Source organism: Bombus terrestris, chromosome 9 (genome assembly GCF_910591885.1).
Source record: "Bombus terrestris chromosome 9, iyBomTerr1.2, whole genome shotgun sequence".
NCBI lineage: Eukaryota > Metazoa > Arthropoda > Insecta > Hymenoptera > Apidae > Bombus > Bombus terrestris.
This window is the reverse complement of record NC_063277.1, coordinates 12,060,966-12,083,077: the sequence shown is the minus strand read 5'-3', so window position 1 is coordinate 12,083,077 and position 22,112 is coordinate 12,060,966. Positions and strand designations below refer to the sequence as shown.

The following is a 22,112-nucleotide window of genomic DNA, read 5'->3' as shown; positions in this document are numbered from 1 at the left end:
CAGAATTTCTCCCCTTTTTTCGTGTTTCTGTCGAGCGTATATTCTCGATCGTCGAGTATTTCTACAACAATTGGTAAGATATCGTTTCGCTGTTTATTAATTTCGTATATTTTTGCGTAACGTTTTTCTGTGATGTACTATGGGATTTGAGAAATCGAAGTTAATTTAATACATGTTTTGCATTAGTTCAATATAATTTCATGTATAAAAAGGAAGGATAAAATATACCTTGTAAATTTCAAAACGTAATGTCTCATACAATACGAAGGTAATAAAAATGACATCTTAAATTGCGTTACCGTTATCGTTATCGCTAGAAAAATTTAATATTCACTGTGCATCTAAATACAAGTATCGTTTCAAAATTATTTTGTCGTTAACGATCATTTTTCCGAAAGGAGAGTTATACATACAACGCTATCAAGAAATTTTACATCACTTGACACAAATAACGTCAGGAAATAATTCACAAATCACCAAAAAAAAAAAAAGAAAAAAGAAGAAACAAAAGAATAGCACGAAACTATACTTACTAGAACTAGCCTTCCTAGAAACGAAGATGGAATACGAATGTGTCGCATGCAAACGATCAAAGAGTCATAGCAGGTTTCTTCCAAAAGAAATTTATTCTGTTCCAACATTTTTAAAGTGAAAATTTATTCGAACGGTTCCGTTCATTTTAGTATGGTACTGCGACTCGTGTTCACCGGGAGACTGACAATAACGCACGGAATAAGTCGTCATCGCGATATCTGGTCGTATTAAAAACATGACAATATCCCACGATTAATAGCGCATACATAAAGTCACCAATGTATTATCGTATTTTATTATAGCGATGCGGAGTACTGTGTTCTAAACGTCGTCAAATTAGTTTCTTATTCCCCTTTCTTTCATTTCATAATTATTACACTATTTACGCTTATTATTCGTGTCCTTCGTCCTGCTTATGGAACTTTCCGTTTTCGCTAATCACTTACACGTCCAGACAGAAATAAGTATATATATACTCACTTGCTCTATTCAATTACAAGTTTCAGATAATTCCTCTCTTATCGTAAAAATCAAGCGTTTGGTATAGTTTTATCTTTGTCGTAAATTTTTCCCCTTCTTCCTTGTCTTTCGTTTTAAATGTTATCTTGTATAATGTATTAACTACGTTCATGTAAAATCGTAGTCTTTTTCCTCGTAACAAATCATTCATACCTTTTCACCGTGCAAAAAGGTTTTACATATTTGCTTAAGTACTTTGTTAGCTAAAATCCCTGAATAGTGTTTTCAGTGGTCGTGATATATTGCACAGATGTTACTATTATTATCGAAGAAATTACGAATTCTTATTCTCGTGGGTGTAGAAATTTCGTGGTGGTTGAAACAATGTTAGTGGTGAAGTTGCGTGCAATGCAACACATTGGAGGTATATATTCCTTGTGTTTTACAGTGGTTTCTCTCCTTTTCTCGTCGTTTAATCCTTGTGTGATCTATCAGGCATTTATTCCCATATTTTCTTTATAAAAGAATAACGTATGTTCTTATAGAAGTATCAAGAAATTAATCCAAACATTTATTATTTAAACATTGTTTCGATTTTTGTTTTTGAAACAAATTAAATTTACAAAAGAGTAGCCAAAGCATTAAACTTACAGGTAGACCGTGTTATATTCGAATTATTTATTGTGATATTCTAAGTGCGAAAGAAATTTCCACCTAAATTTCGTTTCTTTAGTTACGTTCATAGAAATATAAATTTGCATGAACATTCGTGGTCTACTTGTAATACACGCTTGTCCAATAACTCAGAATACTCGAATGTCCATGTAAGATAGATCGCAACTAAGATGATTTACGAATGAAAATTTGGCAAAGAAATTCTCCAGCGAACGTAATTCTTCGTTAATAGCGCTTATGTTTAACACAAGTGTAGAAATAGATTGGAAGCTTTGACATTTAAGAGATCTTTTATAAATTTTACGTCGATTCTGTAAAATAAAAATTTTACAAATTTCTATAGTTCTCCGAACGAAAAGTGTTAGACAAAGAAATATATAAGCAAATTGAAGCTTTAATATCTGCAACATTTTTTATGAAAGTCTATTTCGAAACACACAGCTCGATATAAAAGTGCCCAACACATGGAGACTCGGAGATGTATAACGATATTTTGTGATATCTTTATAAGAACATGGAAATTTATTTAAAGAATTATAAAAATGACTACCCGGTTGCTCACACAAGGGTTAATAGTTAATAACGTCGAACATTAATATTTTTGTTTTTTTGTTTTTTCATTCAATTAAGCCGCGTTATAATTCAAAAATCAAAATCACGTTATTACAATCTACGCTTTAACACAATTATTGCCATTGACGGTTCTCCGTTTGCTTTAATAAAGCGAATAATGTTGCGAATGCTACGTAAAAAAATCTTTAGCTTTGGTTAATTGCAATATGCATGTTACACTTTTAATTACAAATTCACACAATTTGTCCCATTCTTCTTAATAAGCATCGTTACATCGATAAACATATTTGTGTAAATTAAAATTAATTTTTCCTCCTTTGACGTTTGATTTCTTCACGAGGCACACAAATGATCAAACAGAAATTCACCGTCTCATATTCGGTGAGTGGAATTGCATGCAAGCTATATTATTGTCAGTAAAGCTCTGACTATAATTCATATCCTTAAACAGATCCAAGGCTCCATTAATAAATTAAATAAATAATGAATAATTCGTCGTTTCAAGCGTTAAATGCATTCATCATAAATTATCAACATCTATCTACGTATAAATAACTGAAATAAATATAAAATATAAAAGTACATATACAATTTTTCTATTGCAAATAAACAATAAATAAAAGATCATTTAAGATTGATTCTATTTGTTGTAAATAAATTGCAATTGTAAACTATCTAGACTGACGGAGATTTTCTTCATTTCGTCTTTTCTCCCTTTGTCCCATTTTTTCGTCTTTGATCGACAATCGATCATCGAATCTACTTTGTCCTTAATACAGTATCGATTCGACCTACGAACGATGATCGTCCCAGTCAAAAAACGTATAAAAGTCACATTTTCATTCTCCAACGTTCCGAACAATCTAACTATCGAATGAGATCCTCTCAGGCGTTCATTGTTGAAGTTATTGCATCTGAAATTGTTAGGCATTTTTTCGAAGAATTACTTCGATATTTTCTGAAAATTTCTTTCAATATTTTTGTATTTTTGAAATGACGTAAGCCAAAAACGAATGTAATTCATAAAAATAATATCATAAATTTCATTATAGCCATTAATTATAGAATATATAGTTTATTTGAACATGGATACTTTGTAAAATATATAAAAGTATAAATAAAATGTTCAAATAAATTATTAATAACATTGGAATACAAGTAAATAAAATATTCTTATAATTTAATCAGGATGCCTTTTGTTTTGCTTGCATCGAAAAGAATGTAATTACCAACTCATTATAGCAAAAGCATGAAAGTGTGCGAACCAAAATAATTAGTTAAATTTTGCTTTGGGAAGAAATGCGAAAGAACAAAATACAAATTGAAAGATGTCTAACCATTTCAATTGCAATAACTATTGGCGATCAAGCCTATATTCTCTATATAATAACCCTAACTCACTCGGACATGACTAGCATCGTGATCGTATGAAACGAACAAAACAAGAATGTGATTGACTATCACAATCAGTTGTGAAAAAGTGGAATGCTCATAAGAAAATGTTGGAAGATTTTATAAAAATATAAATCAAACAGAATATTTCATTTACCACCATAAAAAGAAATTAATTAACTCATGAAAAGAAGAAAAGCTTGGTTGCCTAATTCTTTCATTAAATGTCACGCAAATTCGATTAACAGAATTAATATAATTTCCATGGCACACAAAACGAGATAGTCTTTGTCGAAAAAATGTTCAATTCTCGCCTTATCAAGATATTAATATTCGTCTTATGATCAAATTATTAATCATTATAAACGTCAGTCTCATAAACGTCATTGAATCACAACAGTCTCTGTTTCATTGTTAAAATTATGTATTTTATCATGTGATAGACTTGATATCACTTCAAATACAGAATACAAATTAAGATAAAACACTCTATAAAAATTAAGTAAACTAACTGAGACTGTCGTGAGCCATCTACGATGAAAATTACCATTCGATCATGGATAATTTCACGTCGACTAAATAAAAATATTGTAAATTAACGTTTAACATAAACTTTACGGAGCATCCCACTTTACTTCGAACCTAAGCATAATTACACTCTATGGACCGATGATCAGGAATTGAAAGTACGCGTCAAGATTACGGCAAACAATTGGCCATACAAACTGTACCGCACATATACAGACCCCGATCGACGAATCAATTTCACGCTAACGCCGATATAACATTATGTACAAATTTATTAAAACAATGACTAGCAGTCGGTACGTATCTCGTACCCCATCGATATCTCGCTATCGATACGTTAAGACGAATCCTCTTCACCGATGGACCTAATAGTGGATCAACCATAAAAGAACGCGTTTATGTCACTTTCAATCATTTCTAGTTCACATTCGCACTATTTAATAATAAATCTCAACTAAACAACATATTCTTAGCTATAATGGAGGCAATAAGTTTTAATCGTTTAAAAATATCTGTTTTATATATTTATTTTTTAACGAATTTGAACTTCAGGTCGAAGGATACGATTTTGGAATTCTAAGAAATAAATTTTCTTTATACGCATTTGGAAACTTTCTGAATGGACACGACGTGATAGAAATATTTTTATTTGGAATGTATCTTTTACTGTAATGCTGTACTGTTGATGCAATAAACAAAAAGAGGTTTCATGTTAAGTTGCTACCTGGCTCATCTCTTGATCCGGCACTTCTTTTTGGTATGGTATTAGAAATTAATAAATAGCTAGAGTAGATTGTATTCAATGTCATTGACCAACACACGTGATCCCTATTATCATCTACAATCAATTGGAATTACAAAAAATTTCTCAATTGAAACCTAAAATAATCTTCTATTAACCTTTCTAAGATATAAATATCCAAAAAATTAAAAAAGGTAAATGCAAAAATCATTTACTAATCGTTACTTTATCACCACATCACGAGTACTCGAATTCAACCTTTACTAAGCTCTCCACAATTCTAAACAACGGAACGCAATATTCAAGTCCTATTGTCGCTTAATAATCTTCATCAACCAACGCTTACTGCCTCCATGATAGTCTAAACCCAGCCGAAAAAAAAAAAAAAATATAGATGGTACGCGATAACAGTCCACCTCTAACTCGAGGACTAAATAGAGCAATGACAGCTCAAAGCCCGGTACGTTCTTGTACAGATAAAGTAAACGCACCTCGTCGAATCACCCCAGCACCATCTCCGAAAACCCGGAACTGACGCGTGAAACCTCATCGAAATGTCCAGCACCGTGCTTATTAAGGTAAAACACTTCTCTAACGACCCATCAATCGAAGAAATCGTCATCCCCGAACGGATCGTTCTCCCTGACAAATATATTCACCGATTCTGACTTCCTAATATGCTGATCGTTCCTCGACTTATTGTTATTATTATTATTATTACTTCCAGCAGAGTACTTTCCTTGTCGCCCATGATTCTTCAAAGGTAAAGTGGTCGCTCTGTGTTCAGAGACGTTGTCTTCCATTTCTGACTTAAAAGCGAACGCGTCGTCGTCGTATCTCAGGTGCCCATTGAAGAAAGAATCACGGCTGCCGTCCCCTGATACAAAATCGTCAGTCGTCTGATGAGCATCCTTGGATTCGCAGGGAAGCTCTTCAGGCGTAGCTTTTTGGTCAGAAGGAAGCCTTTGTCTATCGGGTGAATCGCCCATACCAGTAGCAGTGAAGGGTAAATCATCTTCGAAGTAACTAGATCTTTTGCTGTAGACCTCGTCCATACCCATCGCTCTCCTAGGAGCCTTCGGATACCTCGTGGTAAACGAAGGACTCTGTGGTGATGGTTTCCGATCACTGCCCTCAGAACGAATTCGTGTCTCCGCTGTAGCCAGAGATTCCACGGTAGAGGGGTCCACGTGTTCTACAGTTTGGGCAAAGTCGTCCTCAAATGGACTCTGGGTCTTTGTGTGAGGCTGACGAGGTTTGTGCCTGGGTATTCTCTTTCGATGAAGACTCTCACTCTTGGTATCTAGTTCCTCGGACCAATAAGGTCTATCCGCCCAGCTGTCATACTCCTGATCGCTACCCCAATAACTTTGACGACTCCTGGAACGTTGCGAAGATCTTACATATGGATCAGAGTCATTATCATTGCACTCAGACCTGGAGGTGCCGAATTTTCCTCGGAATTCAGGATAGACCATGTCAGCGTTGCGTCCCTCGTTTGCACTATTTGGCCTCTTCGGCCAGTGTCGCTTTCTACCTGATTGATTATACCTTGGGGAATCGTCTCCTGGTCTATCGGAGCCATAATCTTCGTTCCAAGCTGAAGGATAATCGTGTGGTCGTTCCCTGCTTTCTCTATAGTAATAGTAACTTTCTCTACTAGGATAGTCAGAATCTGGTGGACCCGTTGATCTCCTATTCCAAAATCTGGCATCCTCATCCCATCGTCTTCTCTCATATTTCCTTCTAGACCACCTATCGTCATCGTCATATCCCATACTTTCTTGGCTACCAAACCTATCTTCCTTCCACAGCATCATTTTCCTTTTTCTTTCCTCGTCATAAAAGGGTCCATGCTCGTGTGGCCAGTTCCAACGTTGAGGCTTCGATCTGCATTTCCAGTGACCCTCATAGTGTTCTTCTTCGTCCTTATACTGCATCTTTCTATGAGGATAATGCTTGGGCTCTTTCTCCCATTGACTCTCATCGTGCCACGGAGAAGAGTCACGAGGCCTGTGTCCGGAATTCTTGATCCACGCAGAATCGCGAGGCTTCTCCGTCATCTTATCCCGGAAGCCTCTGTCTCGTTTACTCCCCGGACCACCTGTTTCCTCGTAGAAGCTCCTATCGCCGAAAGGAGCATCGAATCTTGGATAGTGGCTACATCTAAATCTGCCATCTCGTACCCTTCCATTGCTCTCCTCGCTCTCTTCCTCGTCTTTCCACTCGTTGTCACTGTCGCCTGATTGTTGGTACATGCTTCCTTTAAAAGACGCTTCTCTATGGAACTCTTTTCCATCAGGAGACCACGGCGAAGTTCTACTAATCGACGGAGGACAGTCAGAAGGGGGCCTATCTGAAACGAAGAGACCTGTATCGAACTTCGTCCAACTGCTATCGTCTTTACTCTCATCTCTTTCTGGTTTTAATTCTGTAAATGGGCAGAAGATATCTTCAGGAATTAGAGACTTGGTTTTTGGTGCGTGTCCACTGCTGCTTAACATTTTAATCTCTTCAAAAATATCCATCCCCATAGAACTCGAGTCTTCCTCATTTTTAGACTGCTTTTTAGGACTGGAAGGTGGTGGCGTATCAGAAAATAGATTTAGCAACTCCACTTCGGCTGAAGTCTTTTGCTGGGTCGACAATTGAATCACAGGAGACATTCTAGTGGAATTCGGTGTATCTTCGTCAAGTTGTTTGACTGGTGGTTCTGGTTCGCCTATAATCTCACGTAAAGCCGCGTATTTGTCGCTGGATATAGATACAGAAGACTTTACCTCAACTTTATTTACTTCAACCAAGGGCCCATTACCCTCTTCTGTAGTTGTTTCTTTTATTTCTGGTTTATCAGAATCCTCGTTGGATTCGCTAGGTTTGTCAATAAGCTCGGGTTCTTCTGTTCTTTCCTCAATGTCGATTATAACTTTCGTTTTGTCAGATTCCTCTTCTTCTTGTTTCGTCAATAAATCTGTCGATACTTCAGGCTCTGTCACTGGTTCTGTTTTACTTTCTAGTTCAATTGACTGAATCTTTTCAAATGTCAAACTTGAAGAAAGTTCAGTTGTGTCTTCAGACTTTGCTTCAATTTGTTCTTCCTTTGTCAGATCCTCGTTACTAGGCGGAAGTTTCACCGTTAGGTTCACCAGAGTAGCCAAAGTTTCTGATCTGATCTCTTCGCTGGTTTCTTGTTGTTGACTAACTAATTCAAACTCCTCTTTTGTCACTTCCTCTTCCTCCGCGAAATCTTTCATGACGTTCTCTTCGTTCTTCTCCATTTGTTCCAGCTCCAACAGTTCTCTAAAAACAGCGTACTTATCGTAAGTAGCATCCTGCTTAGTCTCCTGGTCAATGTTCGTTTTAGTAAAAAGTTGGGGCTCGTTGAACGGCTTCGGTTGCACCATGCTAGATACAGGTTGTGCTTGCACAGTACTGACTTGCTCTTGCTTTATAGGAACTGGTTCCTCGCTATCGCTAGCAGCAGCTTCCTTGGCTGAGAGAGTGGCCAAGCATTCAGTCAACTGTTGAAGAGTTAGACTAGTCAACTCCTTTACAGTCATCCCTAAACTGCTCGCCAATTCATCTAAATTGGCAGACGTTAATTGGCTTAGAGTGATATCCAACGAAGGTTTCGTCTTTTTGGGTCCAGTCGCCGAACTGGAAGTGGAAGTGAAAAACGAGGACAAATTCGTGGTGGGCACCATAGAACTAAACGAGTCCTCGAACGCCGACGTGGTCATCACGCTTATCAAATCCGATTTGCTAGACAACTGAACGGGCGGACTGAAATTGTCATCTGACTGACTCTTCGCGTCCCTCGACGGACTCATGTTCCTGTCGCTTGTTGCCACGGGCTCTCTTTCAGGGAAGTCGTAGTGGAAGTATGTATCTGTGTGCGGCGGCCTTGGAGGAGGCTTTACAACACCCCTGACGCCCTGCTTCTTCGGTGGCAGAGGAGGAGGGTTGATTAGAATGTTAGCAATTCCTCGAGGAGGAGGTTCAGGTACGAGTTCCAATTCCGCGGACGAAGTGGATAGTCTGGAGTTAGCGTCGGAGGGACAAGACTTTAGTGGAGATGCTGGTGAATCGCTGACTGTCGAGAAATCTACTGGGAATGGTTTGTCCATAGATGGTACTTTGCTGCCGGTGATATCAATGTCAAATTCTTTCTGGCGCGTAGTTTTTATAGGACTGGGAAGCTTTACCAAGCCATGCGTGGATTCTGTGGAGTCTTTGTCTATTCTACCGAGCAAAGAAACGCCTGCGGAAGTGGGAATAGTCGAGATTCCAGAGGATTTCGAGGTAGAAGAGTCTTCAGGAGGCAAAGCCACAGAAAGAGGTTGATGATGAGTCGTTCTAGGCGTTATATCTGATTTTCTGGACGAATCACTGCGCGTGAAAACTGATTGAATCGCCTCATTTTCGTCGAATCGATCGAAATTCGCAAAGTTTGTGTCCTCAAATTGATTTTCTTTGGGAACTATGTCGTTTCGTGGTTTCACTGACTCTATGGGTTCTGAGAGGACGTTAAAGTTCGTTGGGAACGTGTCTGCCGAATTAGTAGACACTAAATCTTTTAACACCTTCTTGGGAGGATTCTTCAGGTGCTGGAAGAAGTCCTTCTTGTCTACGTAAGGTTTTATTAAACCAGTTCCTAGCGGGTCCAACTCCGTGAACACGTCTATTTGTGGGCTCTTGGCTTGGGTCTGTAACAATCATCAAATACAAAGTATTTAATTAAAAACATAAATAAAATGACAGAGAGTCGATAGAGAGTTTGGAAAGACTTCATGAATCAAAATCAATAATTGTGACCGATCATATAATAGTAATAGATCATAGTAATAGAGCAACCTGGCTCCTCAATGTTTTTAAAAAATCAACAGTTTTAACTTAGGGAACTTAGAGAATAATTATATTATTTACAGTCCGAGTTAAAATATTCGAAATAATTTATTCTCTCTAATACCACCATAATATTAATATATATATATAATAAATATTTACCTCTTCCAGTTCCTTTTTAACCGGTGTATTTTTAGCCGAGCTGGTGAGCTCACTGTCACTAAAGAGATTCTCGGTTTCTTTGTCGAACCACTGAATTGTACTTTGAAGTGGAGGGGTCTTGCTAGTCAGAGTGGTCGCTGGACTCGACGTGATCGACGATTGGGTGCCTGGAACCGTTTGTTGTCGCTCTAGGTGGCCTCTTTTAGAGGATGATGGTGGTGGTGGTAGAATTGCTCGTACAGTATCTTCGAGCTACAAAAATACACAAAGAATGTTTTAAACAAAACATATTATTTTAACGAAATAATCTAAAAAATAAGAGCATACTAGATATTAAAGTTGACTAATTTTTTACATACCTTCATATTCGCGAAAGAATCACCGAATGGATCGGTTTCAAAGAGATCGTCAGCGGAAGGTGGTGGATTTTCAGGGGTAATTTTGTCCATGTGATGGATACCTTGCTGCAGAGAGTCCAATTCGAATTGTATATCTAATAAATCCCTAATAACGCCACTTTGAGGCTCGTTTCGTTTATCAGTTGACTTATCCGCCTCCGAATTAGCATTCCTTACCCGAAGAAGAGAGGACTCTGATCCTGCTGCACCCTGTCGCAAAACGATTTAACAATATTAAATATTTAATAATGAGATTGTTCCAAAATTGTATATTTTACATGTTAAAGAATGGGGTGCATAAATTTCCAGCCAGATCAGTTTTTCACTTTATATTTCAAAAGTGACATTTTAAAGAATTTTAACTTTAGCATCAGAATATAATCATATACTATACACAACTTTAATATTATACAACAGCATAACGATGTTAATTTGTTATCCTGTTCATTTGCTATATCTTATACCAAATATTGGTTACAGCTTTTTCAGATACTCGAAGTATAAATAAGCAAGGAAGTGGCCCGAAACTTTGGCACACCACCGTATAATAAATTATTAAACATTTAAAACTAGCGGCTGTTATTGAAAAGACCGTGAAGATACAAATATAGTTAGAAAGGAAATGACAATTACTTTAGTGTCAGGGGTAGGTTCGACAAAGATGCCAGTCGTATGAAATTTAATAACGTTTATAGCGTTCTGCTCTAAGTGCTGCTTCGTTAGCTCGATCTCCTTCTTTTTTAACTCGAACACCACTTGAAACAAGTCTCGCATCGCGATTACCACCTGCAATAAAATTTTTAAGTAAAAATGCTTTTACAATTCAGGAACTTGGAGTATTTCATTAATATAACCCTGGTACAAAAGTTTGCTAATAAAAGCAAACAATTTTACTTCAACTGAAAACTAAAACGGAGACACGATATAAAAATGTCAAACGCAAATTCTTATTACTTTAGAGATACCTTTCGATTCGAACACGCTTCGAAATAATGCACTGTTGAGAGTTACGTCCTGTGTTATACTGATATACTAAACGCGCCTGACTATACACGGTCCGCAGTCACTTATGGCCTATTCCCCTTCTATTACGTGTGCCTCTCTCTTACAGTCTAGACACATGGTCAGCCACATCCCCTCTCTCTCTCTCTCTCTCTCTCTCTCTTACACTTATCGATAACCTTTAACCTGTTTAATTGCAAAACATTCTAATCGGTGAAGTTTCGTGTAAACGTCATACAATGTTCTAATGTTATTACTACGAGCACGATATTTCAAACAGTAAAATATACGTAATTAGACTACTGCTTTGACCTTTTCCTACGTAAAATCATGCAAAATAGGCGAAGTTGCGTATACTACGTGTAGCGATTTCCATCGACAGCTTTTGCTATTCTCGTTGTAACCCAATTAAACATTAATTAGTTAAAATTAATTCTTCTACGAAATTTAAGAAATGGGAAGATAATGGAATTCTACAGGCTCTTGCTTATTAAAGAATGAAGAACACTCACAGTGTTCACGAAAGAAAATCGCATCTTGTTGGAAATATCGGGAAACCAAAGTGACGTTTCAAATAATATTGAGATTCGAACGTAGAAATGCTTGAAGTATAGTAAAAGAGCTTTTGAACGCTCTTATTAAAAGCCTTGGGCAGAGTACGACTAAGCTTATAGATATAAGAAAATAACGCCAGAACTACCGACGACCAAAGTAAGTAACGAAACTTATATCAAAGAGATGCAAATGAATGGTACGTGTAAAGATACCCAATTCAAACAAATATACTTTCATCCGTCTACTTTCGAAAAAATCATTCAAATTCCCGAAAATTCCATTAATGGAATTGAAGTTTCCTCTTCCTTCTTCTTCTTTAACTATCCTAATCGTCCCAGTGTTAATACACGTATCTGTCAAATCGGTTTGCTGCACAAAGCAGAAATGGAGAAAATTGATGTCATTGTGTACACATCAATTCATATCGTATCTAATACAAGCACCAATATCAGTGAGTTGATCTGTGAACCGCTCATATATTGGGTTGGCAACTAAGTGATTGCGGACTTTGTCATTAGGTGATAACGATAAAAGCCGCGATCACTTAGTTACCAACCCAATAGTACTATCCAATTTTGTCCTTTGAAATTTTCCTCTGTTTCAAAAATATATCTATTAAATCTTAAAAATATATCTAAATATATATATAGTATTGCAAAACGAAATAGAGAAAAGAGGGAAAATTTTCTTCTGCTTCAAAAATATATCTATTAAATCTTAAAAATATATCTAAATATATATATAGTATTGCAAAATGAAATAGAGAAAAGAGGGAAAATTTTCCTCTGCTTCAAGAATATATCTATTAAATCTTAAAAATATATCTAAATATATATATAGTATTGCAAAATGAAATAGAGAAAAGAGGGAAAATTTTCCTCTGCTTCAAAAATATATCTATTAAATCTTAAAAATATATCTAAATATATATATAGTATTGCAAAATGAAATAGAGAAAAGAAGGAAAATTTTCCTCTGCTTCAAAAATATATCTATTAAATCTTAAAAATATATCTAAATATATATATAGTATTGCAAAATGAAATAGAGAAAAGAGGGAAAATTTTCCTCTGCTTCAAGAATATATCTATTAAATCTTAAAAATATATCTAAATATATATATAGTATTGCAAAATGGAATAGAGAAAAGAGGGAAAATGAAAGAGAGAGAGAGAGAGAGAGAGAGAGAGACGAGGGCCACGAAGAAATCGCAATCTCTTTGAACGAGTACGAAGGGAATCGCGTATAATCGAACAACAATCTCCCGCGGTGTATCGTTAGGGCGGCAGACTGAATCCTATAATGCAATTATTTACATACCCCTGCGGAATTACAGGAGGTACCGAGGTCGATATTGCTTCTCCGGATTGGACAAATATCATTTTAGATCCCCTTGCCTCGGCAAAGCGAATCGTTCACGATAAATGACACGGTTGTAGACCCACGTTTAAGGATCGTACTCGCGCACGAACGGCTCTCCTATCGAATCAACGCGTACCAACCTTGTTCTTTTGTTGTTTCTCAAAGGCAATATCCGTGCCGGTGACGATATAATGCCGGGCTGTTCTTGCGTCCATCGCCTCTCGCTTTTTATCGATCACACAGACTAAACGGTTTCCTTATGTCGACTGTGGTTCGCTAATTATCGTTCATTTTTTAAACTTTCGACGACGAACGTGCGTTGTGTCAGGTTTAACGCGAATTATCGCAGGGTAGACGTTAGTGTTTAATCGTCGTTGTTCTTAGTAGCTTCAACTCGCCAATTAAGGATTCCCGGAGAGCGAATTTAATGATCGTAGAAAATTGTCGATTAATTTCATTTTGATTGGGTACATAAAGTCAACTGTTTTTAGTCGAGTAATTTCATATTACTCGTTGGTAAAGTAATCGATAAGGTACATTAGCAGATAATTAATGCAAATATTTCAAAGGTATTAGGATATAAATAGAATAAAATTGTAATTCCGGTTGTAAGACAGATATGAATATAATATTGCTAATTATAAAATCGAGTGGGAAATGTAGCATTAAAATACGTTTATAACGTGATAGGAACTTATTGTGATTAATCATACGTGTAAAAATTCATAAATCTGATTTATTCGTAAATTTCGTTAAATTAACCATTTAAGAGATAGCACGATTTAAGAGTAATACAGCAACTTGTCACTTTTTCTAAATTTTATTTCACCTGTTTCCCATTCTCTTATTACACTTCATTTATAAAAGTTATTATTCAAACATTAAAATAGGAATTATACACAAATTATAATCTGTTGTTCTTACCAACGAGCAAACGAGGCATAACAAAATCAACTTCTTACTATCGATATTTAGATCTCATAGGTTTTCTGATTAACGCGATAGAAGATAAGATGCACTCGATGAAAACTATGAAAAACTTACTTGACTTGCTGCCTTATCTGTCTTGATGCCAAAGAAACGATGACCCGTGTCTGGTGACCCAAAAATATAACCAAAAGCCCTCGAATCGCTCATGTCCTGCGCGATAAACGATATCTTATGTACAGGATGGTGATACAGACAGTCCTGGAACAAACAAATTTTGATCATGTAAAAAACTATCCATTTTATGTACATATACACAAAACTAACTAAAAAAAAAAATATTTTGTTACCAAAATTTAAAAAATGTTTTATTTTAATCGAATAAAACACTGCTAAAATATTTGGTTACTTAAAAAAAAAAAAAAATGTAATATCCAATCTTTGAAAAATGTAATCCTTGACGAATATTTCTCTTGAGAAAGTTAATATTTTACTTTTATCATTTGTTATCGGATAGTTAATTTATTATGAAATTTGTTATGGTTGTCATTTTTGAGAGTCATTACCCCAGACTTCTCGTCCCGCAAGCGTAATCCATCGATGCTGACCTGAACGGCGATTCGTTGTTTGTGTTCACCGGCAGCTCGAATCGCCATCTTCAGATCCGCCAAAGCTGCTTGGCACATCCGGTCCCCGCGTGCTTCCGATACTTCCAATATGCCAATCAGCTTCGCCTTGAACGACACACCCTCCCCAAGAAATCGGGTTGGTTCGTTCTTGACTGCGAAACAACCACAAACAAGATTATTTCTATCGTTTCAACAAATAAATGTTTTTTCCAATTAAGAAATAAAGAAAGAAAGTTGGACAGCGTTCGTAATAAATCTCCGCTACGATTTAAGAGAGTGGAAATATTTCTCGAGTAACCAGCATGCATATTTTTCGAATAATAAGTAGTAATACTCGGCATTTCAACTCCAACCCGAGTAAATGAAAAAGTTCCATTGAATAAAATTTCCATAAGGAGAAAGAATCCAATCGTAAGGGCGTTATTTATTCACGGGTTGAAAAATATTGCTTGTAATGGATTTCGCTAATTATTTCTCTGAAAACAGAAATACTTCCTTCAAAAGGTAAAAATACTCGTAATACCTATTCTATATTTGAACTTTAACCTCGATGAAGGAGGAAATATTGAAACGAGTCTATAAATTTCGATAGAGGAAAAAGGACAACTTATATAAGAGCTTTATTCGTCCAATGAAAAATCCACAAGCTTTCGCTTATTTTCAAAAATGAAAACACTTATCAATCTATAAGTAGTAATAATAATAAGTAGTTTCGAACGATCCTAAATTAAATAAAAAAAAAGTTTTAATTAATACAAATATCGATAAGAGAAGGAGGAGAATCTATATCGCTAAATTATCAACGAGTCTATCGAGGAATCTAAATCGCTACTACCTTCTAAACGATTTCGTAAATCATTCGCAAAAGTAGAATTGCTCCTCTCATTACAAGTAGTAATACTCAGTGTTTCAACCCTATGCAATTTCCTACGCACTCGAGAATTATTAAATAACGTTTCATCTACCGATATGTCTCCATTCAGAAGGAAAAAAGAGAAAGGCTCGAAGATCGAATTATTATTCGTAGAAAAGGAGAGGCGAGTAATAGGAAGGAGAAGTAAATTGCTTATCCGAAGGATACTCGAAAGGATTCTCGTTTGATGCTTTCACCGGGCGAACTGATCGTGTGGTCGATCGATATTAAGTTCAAGAGGCTTGAAACCATTGCCAACGGATCGTTTCGAATCCCCGCTGTTTCGAGTTCGATAATTCGATAGAATCACGTCGTACGGGATTCAAGTTGGTCCCGGCTTCAACCGGACCGCATGCAGGGATATTAAAACGAGCACCAACCGCGACAGATTTCGCGTTACTTTGTTAGTCGTTGCACGGTTCTTCGTCCTCTGTCCGCTGGAAAATTGATCTCGTTAAGCCTATATAATATAGCCAGTTGCTGACGAATTTAAGAGTAAAACGTTGACGATTAATTCGAAATTAGACGAGGGAAATCATCGTCGTGATCTTTAAATTGTCTGATATTTCGGCACTCTGTTTCGAAATATCAAATCACGATTATTATTGGATTCAATTCTAATCGCGAAGTAATCTTACTTAATAAAACTAGATGTCAGAGCTCTCAAAACTTGCCGTTTTATTTTCATCTGTCTGAAACTAGATCCTCCAAGCGGTAGTGTATTAAGAACGAGATATAAAAAAGCATCTTATTTTGTAAAAAAAAAAAAAAAAAACGTAAAATGTTTTCAACTACGAACGACAGCAACGATCGAATCGAGAAACTACAATATCAAAGTCGACAACGTTCTTATAAATTTCGATACTTCGTTTCGTTTCGTATGATACGTTTCCATCTCATAAAATTCTTTATCATTTTACCAACGAATAAACAACTGCTTTCGGCAGCTTTCAATTGCCATTAAACATACACCATCGCTACCCTACAGTCATCTCGACCATCATATAGAAAATTCTCTCTTTCAATCATCAAGCAGGCATCCCCTCGCGAGTCTTAATCTCTGGCCACTCGTGCCTCCTCGATTTGCCTTTCTACAGACAATTTATCGAAATGTCCGTGCACACCCCATTCTAACATGAACGCGCACAGCTTCTTTAACGCACACTTTGCACGACCCCTCGCGACTTTAATGGCCACTAGGCACACCGGCGCATTTGTTTGAACGTACTCGTGCGACTCGAGTGGAGAACGCCAACTGTCGATACTCGAGCTTCTATCCGGATAACCAATTCATGCCCTTCCCACCCCATCAACGCGGTCACCTTTGTACGCCCTTTGTATCCCGTTCTAGTCCTTGGTTTTAGTCGATGCACGCTGCCTATTTAGCCTAACACTGTCACAACTATACTACGTGATGGTACATCAAAATATTGATCGAAGGAGTAGCATCATAGATCGATAAGGTGCATACGGTAACTACAAAAATATTTGTACACCGCTATATCTATTATGGTATTTGTATACTAATTAATTAGTCTGTCGCTGTCACAACTATTCTGCGTCATGGTACGTCAAAATATTTATCGAAGGAATAGCATCATAGATCGATAAGACTCATACGGTAACTACGAAAATATTTGTGCACCGCTATATCTATTATGATATTTGTATACTAATGAATTAGTTTACCGGTGTCACGACTATAGTAGGTGATACGTAGCAAGTAAAAGTATTGGTCGATGGAATAATATGGATCGTTAGGATGCATCTTAAGGGTACAAAACTATTTGTACACTGTATATATTGCTGTATTTATATACTAATTAATTAGTCTACCCCAGTCACAATTATGCTACGCGATGGTATTGATGGAAAGAATAATGACGAATCGATAAGGTACGTACAGTGGCTACATAAAATGTACTTGCACATGGCTGCGTTTATTCTTGTGTTTATACAGTAATTAATCAGATTCGACTATAATAAATTTAGTACTAGAGGTGGAATTAGAAATTAGGGGATATATAGAGGCAACTATTATTCGAATGATCTTTTATAAGGCGTTACGAGGAATTTTTAAAGACATTTTTTACAGATAATTAAAATAAAACAACAACAAAACAAATATTAGAATAAATAAATAAATCATTGCCTGATGAATAGTTTGACCAAGAAATAGCTTAAGACGTAGGTAGGATAATTTTTAATTAATACAGAGCTATAGCGGATTAAAATTGTGCTACTGTTCGAACGATTCTCTATCTTTGTGAATAACTAGCTGCTCTCCTTAGTTCAAATTTTCAGTCTTCTTTTCGTTTCTCAAGATACGTTGAACTACATGAAGTTTCCCCTCTATTTCATTTTCTAGGCCAAATTATATTATATAGGAAATAATTATATTATAAATAAAATAATGGCTCACTATAGTATATTGAATAAGAAAAACGAAAGATGACACGCTAAAATAAATTAATAACAGATCCATAGAGATTTAATTTCTCTCGTCACAAAGAAGATATTTTGGATTTACATGTCACAAGAACATCGTCGATTGTTTTGTCGATACAGAAATATCGCAGGAAACTGCTTAACGTGGTAATTTCAGTGGTAACGTACATCATAGATCAGAAACAACAATGGAACAAGGAATGCTAAAAATGCTACTTTTGTAGACGATGAACTAATTTGAGTTAGTACGTTCAATCTTCTATTAAGTTGTTATCAGACAATTCAGAATGTGCATCAAGTAAACTAAAATTTCTAGTAAATGTTGTGCTTCTACGTGTGTGTGTGTACACAGAAACTTCTAAAATTACCGAGTTTCTGTCCAAAGTGTTCGTTAATTTTAATTACCGAAATTCTTAGATAGATTATTAAGTAACTTTTAATAAGTCTCATAAGTTATTAAGATGACGTTTACTCGAAAAATTCGTTAGTCACATATTGCACATAGTTACTCAGCATTGTTTATTTGCTAAAATCATGGCGTTGAAAAGTATAAGAATTTACATGTATTCGAATGTTATGTAACAATTTTGAAAAATTCTTATAAATGATTATTACAGTCATACTAATACAAAGTTTAACATAATAGTATACTATATGAATAATAATATTAATAATATGTATTAACAATGTAATATCTATAACATTTTTCTCTAATTAAATTGTTATTTGTATGAACGATACTCTTACTACATAATATTTCACATATTCCCTTTTCCAAAGATTACGTCACAGCTTGTCTATTGTCAGCCACAATTATCTAAAACGAGTTTTACTTTAGGGGAACGTGATTTACCGGTTACATTCTATATCTATTCTATTTCCGTTCTTACTTGTATGGGTAGGACATGTCTATATTAACTCGAACAGAACATTATTAATTAAAAGACAAAAACGAGCAAGCATAAAAGTCACGTTACATTTTAAGAGTATTTCTTTATCTAGTCTCTTTATTTTTATGTACATTCAACTTATATTTCGATTTCGCATTGAAATTTTCAATAAATATATTCTGAACGAATATCCTGAGTATACATGTTTCATTCAATTCATTTATCTTTTGAATGTGCAATGTTCAAACTCAATGAATTTAAAGCGAAGGATCAAAATTGTTGCCACGTAGAACTAATTGTCAGAAGTAGTAAATCCTTAATATGAGGTGTCCGAAATATGTAGTGCTGCCATCTATTAGCGGTGCCACGTACAAACAAACAAATCAACAAACCACGTTACCACGGTCGGTAAATTATAAGTCTGTAATGAAAGCTCGCGCGAAAACCACAAAATTAACAGTGTCGTCCCCAACAAAAGTACCCAGCATTCCATCAGCTCCTTCGGAACTATGCGGCTCATGTATTTATTCAATACATTCTACGTTATTCATGTACGAAATTAATCTGTGTGGCCCAAATCGAGCAACCGTCATCTTTCTCCCTCTTACAGAATAGGGAAGCCATATTCCAAAGCTCCCTTTGACCGATCTACAGGGTGATATCACACAACGTAATTCTTACGAGAACGTCGAAGATCCCACGAAACAGGCTGAGACTATCAGAGGCCACATAACTCGCCGATACGTATATCACAATGTATACACCAGATACACAGGTCAATACCGCACGAGTTTAATAGTATCCACGAGAAACTTGTGTAAATTCGTTTACGGGGGTGGCTTTTATTTTCTTTTTTCTCTCCCTTTCTTTTCTTACTTTTTTTTTTACTCACACTTGCATGGACTGTTTTTCTTCCGTAAGGTCTGCATCGATAGTCCCGTGTAGGCGACGAGAAAGTATCGGATATAGGAGAGGAGAATACTACCGATCTTCTCTCTCGGCGCACCCTCGGCCGCCGTACTATCGTGGATGGAATTCTCAACACAGACACATGTCGCTCACACGTCTCTTTCTCCCTCTGTTTCTGTGATTCCTCTTCTGTCGCGCTTTCTTCCCGTTGCTCTCCCACTCGTTCGCTCCTTCTCCGTCTGTCTCTCTCCGTTCACTCCCACTACCCTATTCCCCTTTCACCCCCGCGACCTATCTTGTGCCTCTTCAGCTATCCTGGCTGGCCGTTACTCTTCCGTTACTCCCTCTGTCTCCTTCGATTCGTGTATTTCCACAGGAGTATGAAGCTGGCGCATTTCACGTACGGTCGGTACTACTTGTCCAGGAACACGGTCTACTTTGTCCCAAACACGCAGGGAAAACGCCGAGAATTTGTCTAGACACTGTCCGAAGATCGGTTTCTCGCGGTACACGCGCGTCACGTAAAAATACGGAGGAAGTAACAGCTGCCTCTGCCGGCACGGGTCACCCATGTTAGCCTCTCTTATTGATCAATAATATACCACCTAGTACGTGGCGTCGTCGCTTCGGGGCCACAGAGAACATTTCCCGCTTCGTGCGCGCTTTTCCACGCCGAATCTACACTCTTCTATTTCATCCCCTAGTGTTTTCACTATCTGAAAACGAGAAGCTACTTTTCAAATGTTGATTTTTCTGATAACGAATTATAGTTGTATATATATCGATTAGATTATTCCTTTTTTCCCACAATTTGGATATCGACTGAGAGGACATATCGATGGGTACGCTGTTTTTATACTTCGTAACAACCTTCATTGCGGGGTGGCGCAACTGCAAATGATGTCGTGGCGTTCGTGATGCCTCTCCGTCTATGGTTGGCTGTTGCCAGCTACTGTTGCGCGAGAAAGACGGAAAATTAAAAATTACCATGTCATTGCGTGGTAATATGTAATTATTGTTTGGGATAGGTCGATAAATGCCGACCATTTTCTTCATTGTTTTCTTTTACAATTCATCGTTTAATATTACAAAAGAATCGGATTAATGGTGGTGCAGTTGTGTATAAGAGTGGACTATTTTATCCTAGTGCATTACAAAGTATGAAATGTTGAAATGTTGAATACAATCCGTATCGTGTAAAACTATAATGAATTTATATTTTGATATTCAATGTCGAGCATTATACTGAATTTATTCAATTTATTTCCATTTGATTTTAATACAATTAGAAACGAATGTTCCCGCGAGGTGGTGGGTCATAAACGAAACAGAGTCGATAGGTATGTGAAGTTTGAATTATGTACACATATATGTATCTTATCCTAGTGACGATAGATGGTACTGCAAATTTGCGCGCAAAAATTGAATCTTTCCTAGAAAGAACGAAGTATCCTTTTTGTATTCACTTCCTGGATAAAAAAATAAGATAAATAATAAACAATGCAATTTATGTAACTTTAGTATCTTCTGTATATATTGCAAATTTCCATTGTAAATTTCAATTAGATATTTATTAATTTTATTCAAATTAGTTCTTTGAATCAATCATGCACATTGAATGTTAAAAATTACTAAACAACTACTAAGAATTTTACAAAATATATTTGTGTTATATTATTTATTGGGATAATTTTGAAGAAAATGCAATTTGTTTCTTTTTAAACAATAAAACAAGATGAATTTTTGAACGATAATATAAAAGGACACTCATTAAAATAAAGAATTATGAATTAAAAATTGAAAAAATTATAATTTTTATCTCTTATAAATAAATATCAGGTATATATATATGGTATGCAAAAGTTTTCAATATTTGCTGTTATTTTCTGACGTAAATACGAAGCTTTATAAACTTAACAATCTCAACACTACTGAAAGTTCTTTACTATGATTTATCTCCCTCATGTTGAAGGTTAAATGAATTTAAATGCAGTATTTTACGAAGTGCGATAAATAAGATATACAAGTCTGGCTTTGCAATTTTGCAGGTTGCTTATTGCATCAGAAAAATATTCTTAAACGAGATTAAAAATATTTCAATACGTATAAAACGATATTATATAATTAATAACAATTTTTATTAACAAAAAGGATATACAAATCCATCTA

At 36.0% G+C, this 22,112-nt stretch overlaps 1 protein-coding gene across 5 annotated transcripts; it reads right to left on the bottom strand.

Annotated features, from left to right (window-relative positions):
- Positions 1-607: 607 nt before the first annotated feature.
- LOC100647625 (protein disabled) lies at positions 608-20,911 on the bottom strand. Of its 5 annotated transcripts, none has more exons than XM_048408871.1 (7): positions 19,927-20,911; positions 14,763-14,935; positions 14,272-14,415; positions 10,942-11,094; positions 10,270-10,518; positions 9,911-10,162; positions 608-9,609 (listed from the first exon to the last, which is right to left on the bottom strand). In XM_048408871.1, exons 1-7 carry the CDS (start codon positions 19,961-19,963, stop codon positions 5,506-5,508), a joined length of 5,112 nt encoding a protein of 1,703 aa, XP_048264828.1. In that variant the 5' UTR covers positions 19,964-20,911; the 3' UTR covers positions 608-5,505. The 5 variants fall into 5 exon arrangements, with proteins under 5 accessions (XP_048264828.1, XP_048264829.1, XP_003397721.2 ...); XM_048408872.1 differs by having other exon boundaries at positions 14,721-14,935; positions 19,716-20,910; XM_003397673.4 differs by having other exon boundaries at positions 14,721-14,935; positions 19,927-20,910.
- Positions 20,912-22,112: the final 1,201 nt, after the last annotated feature.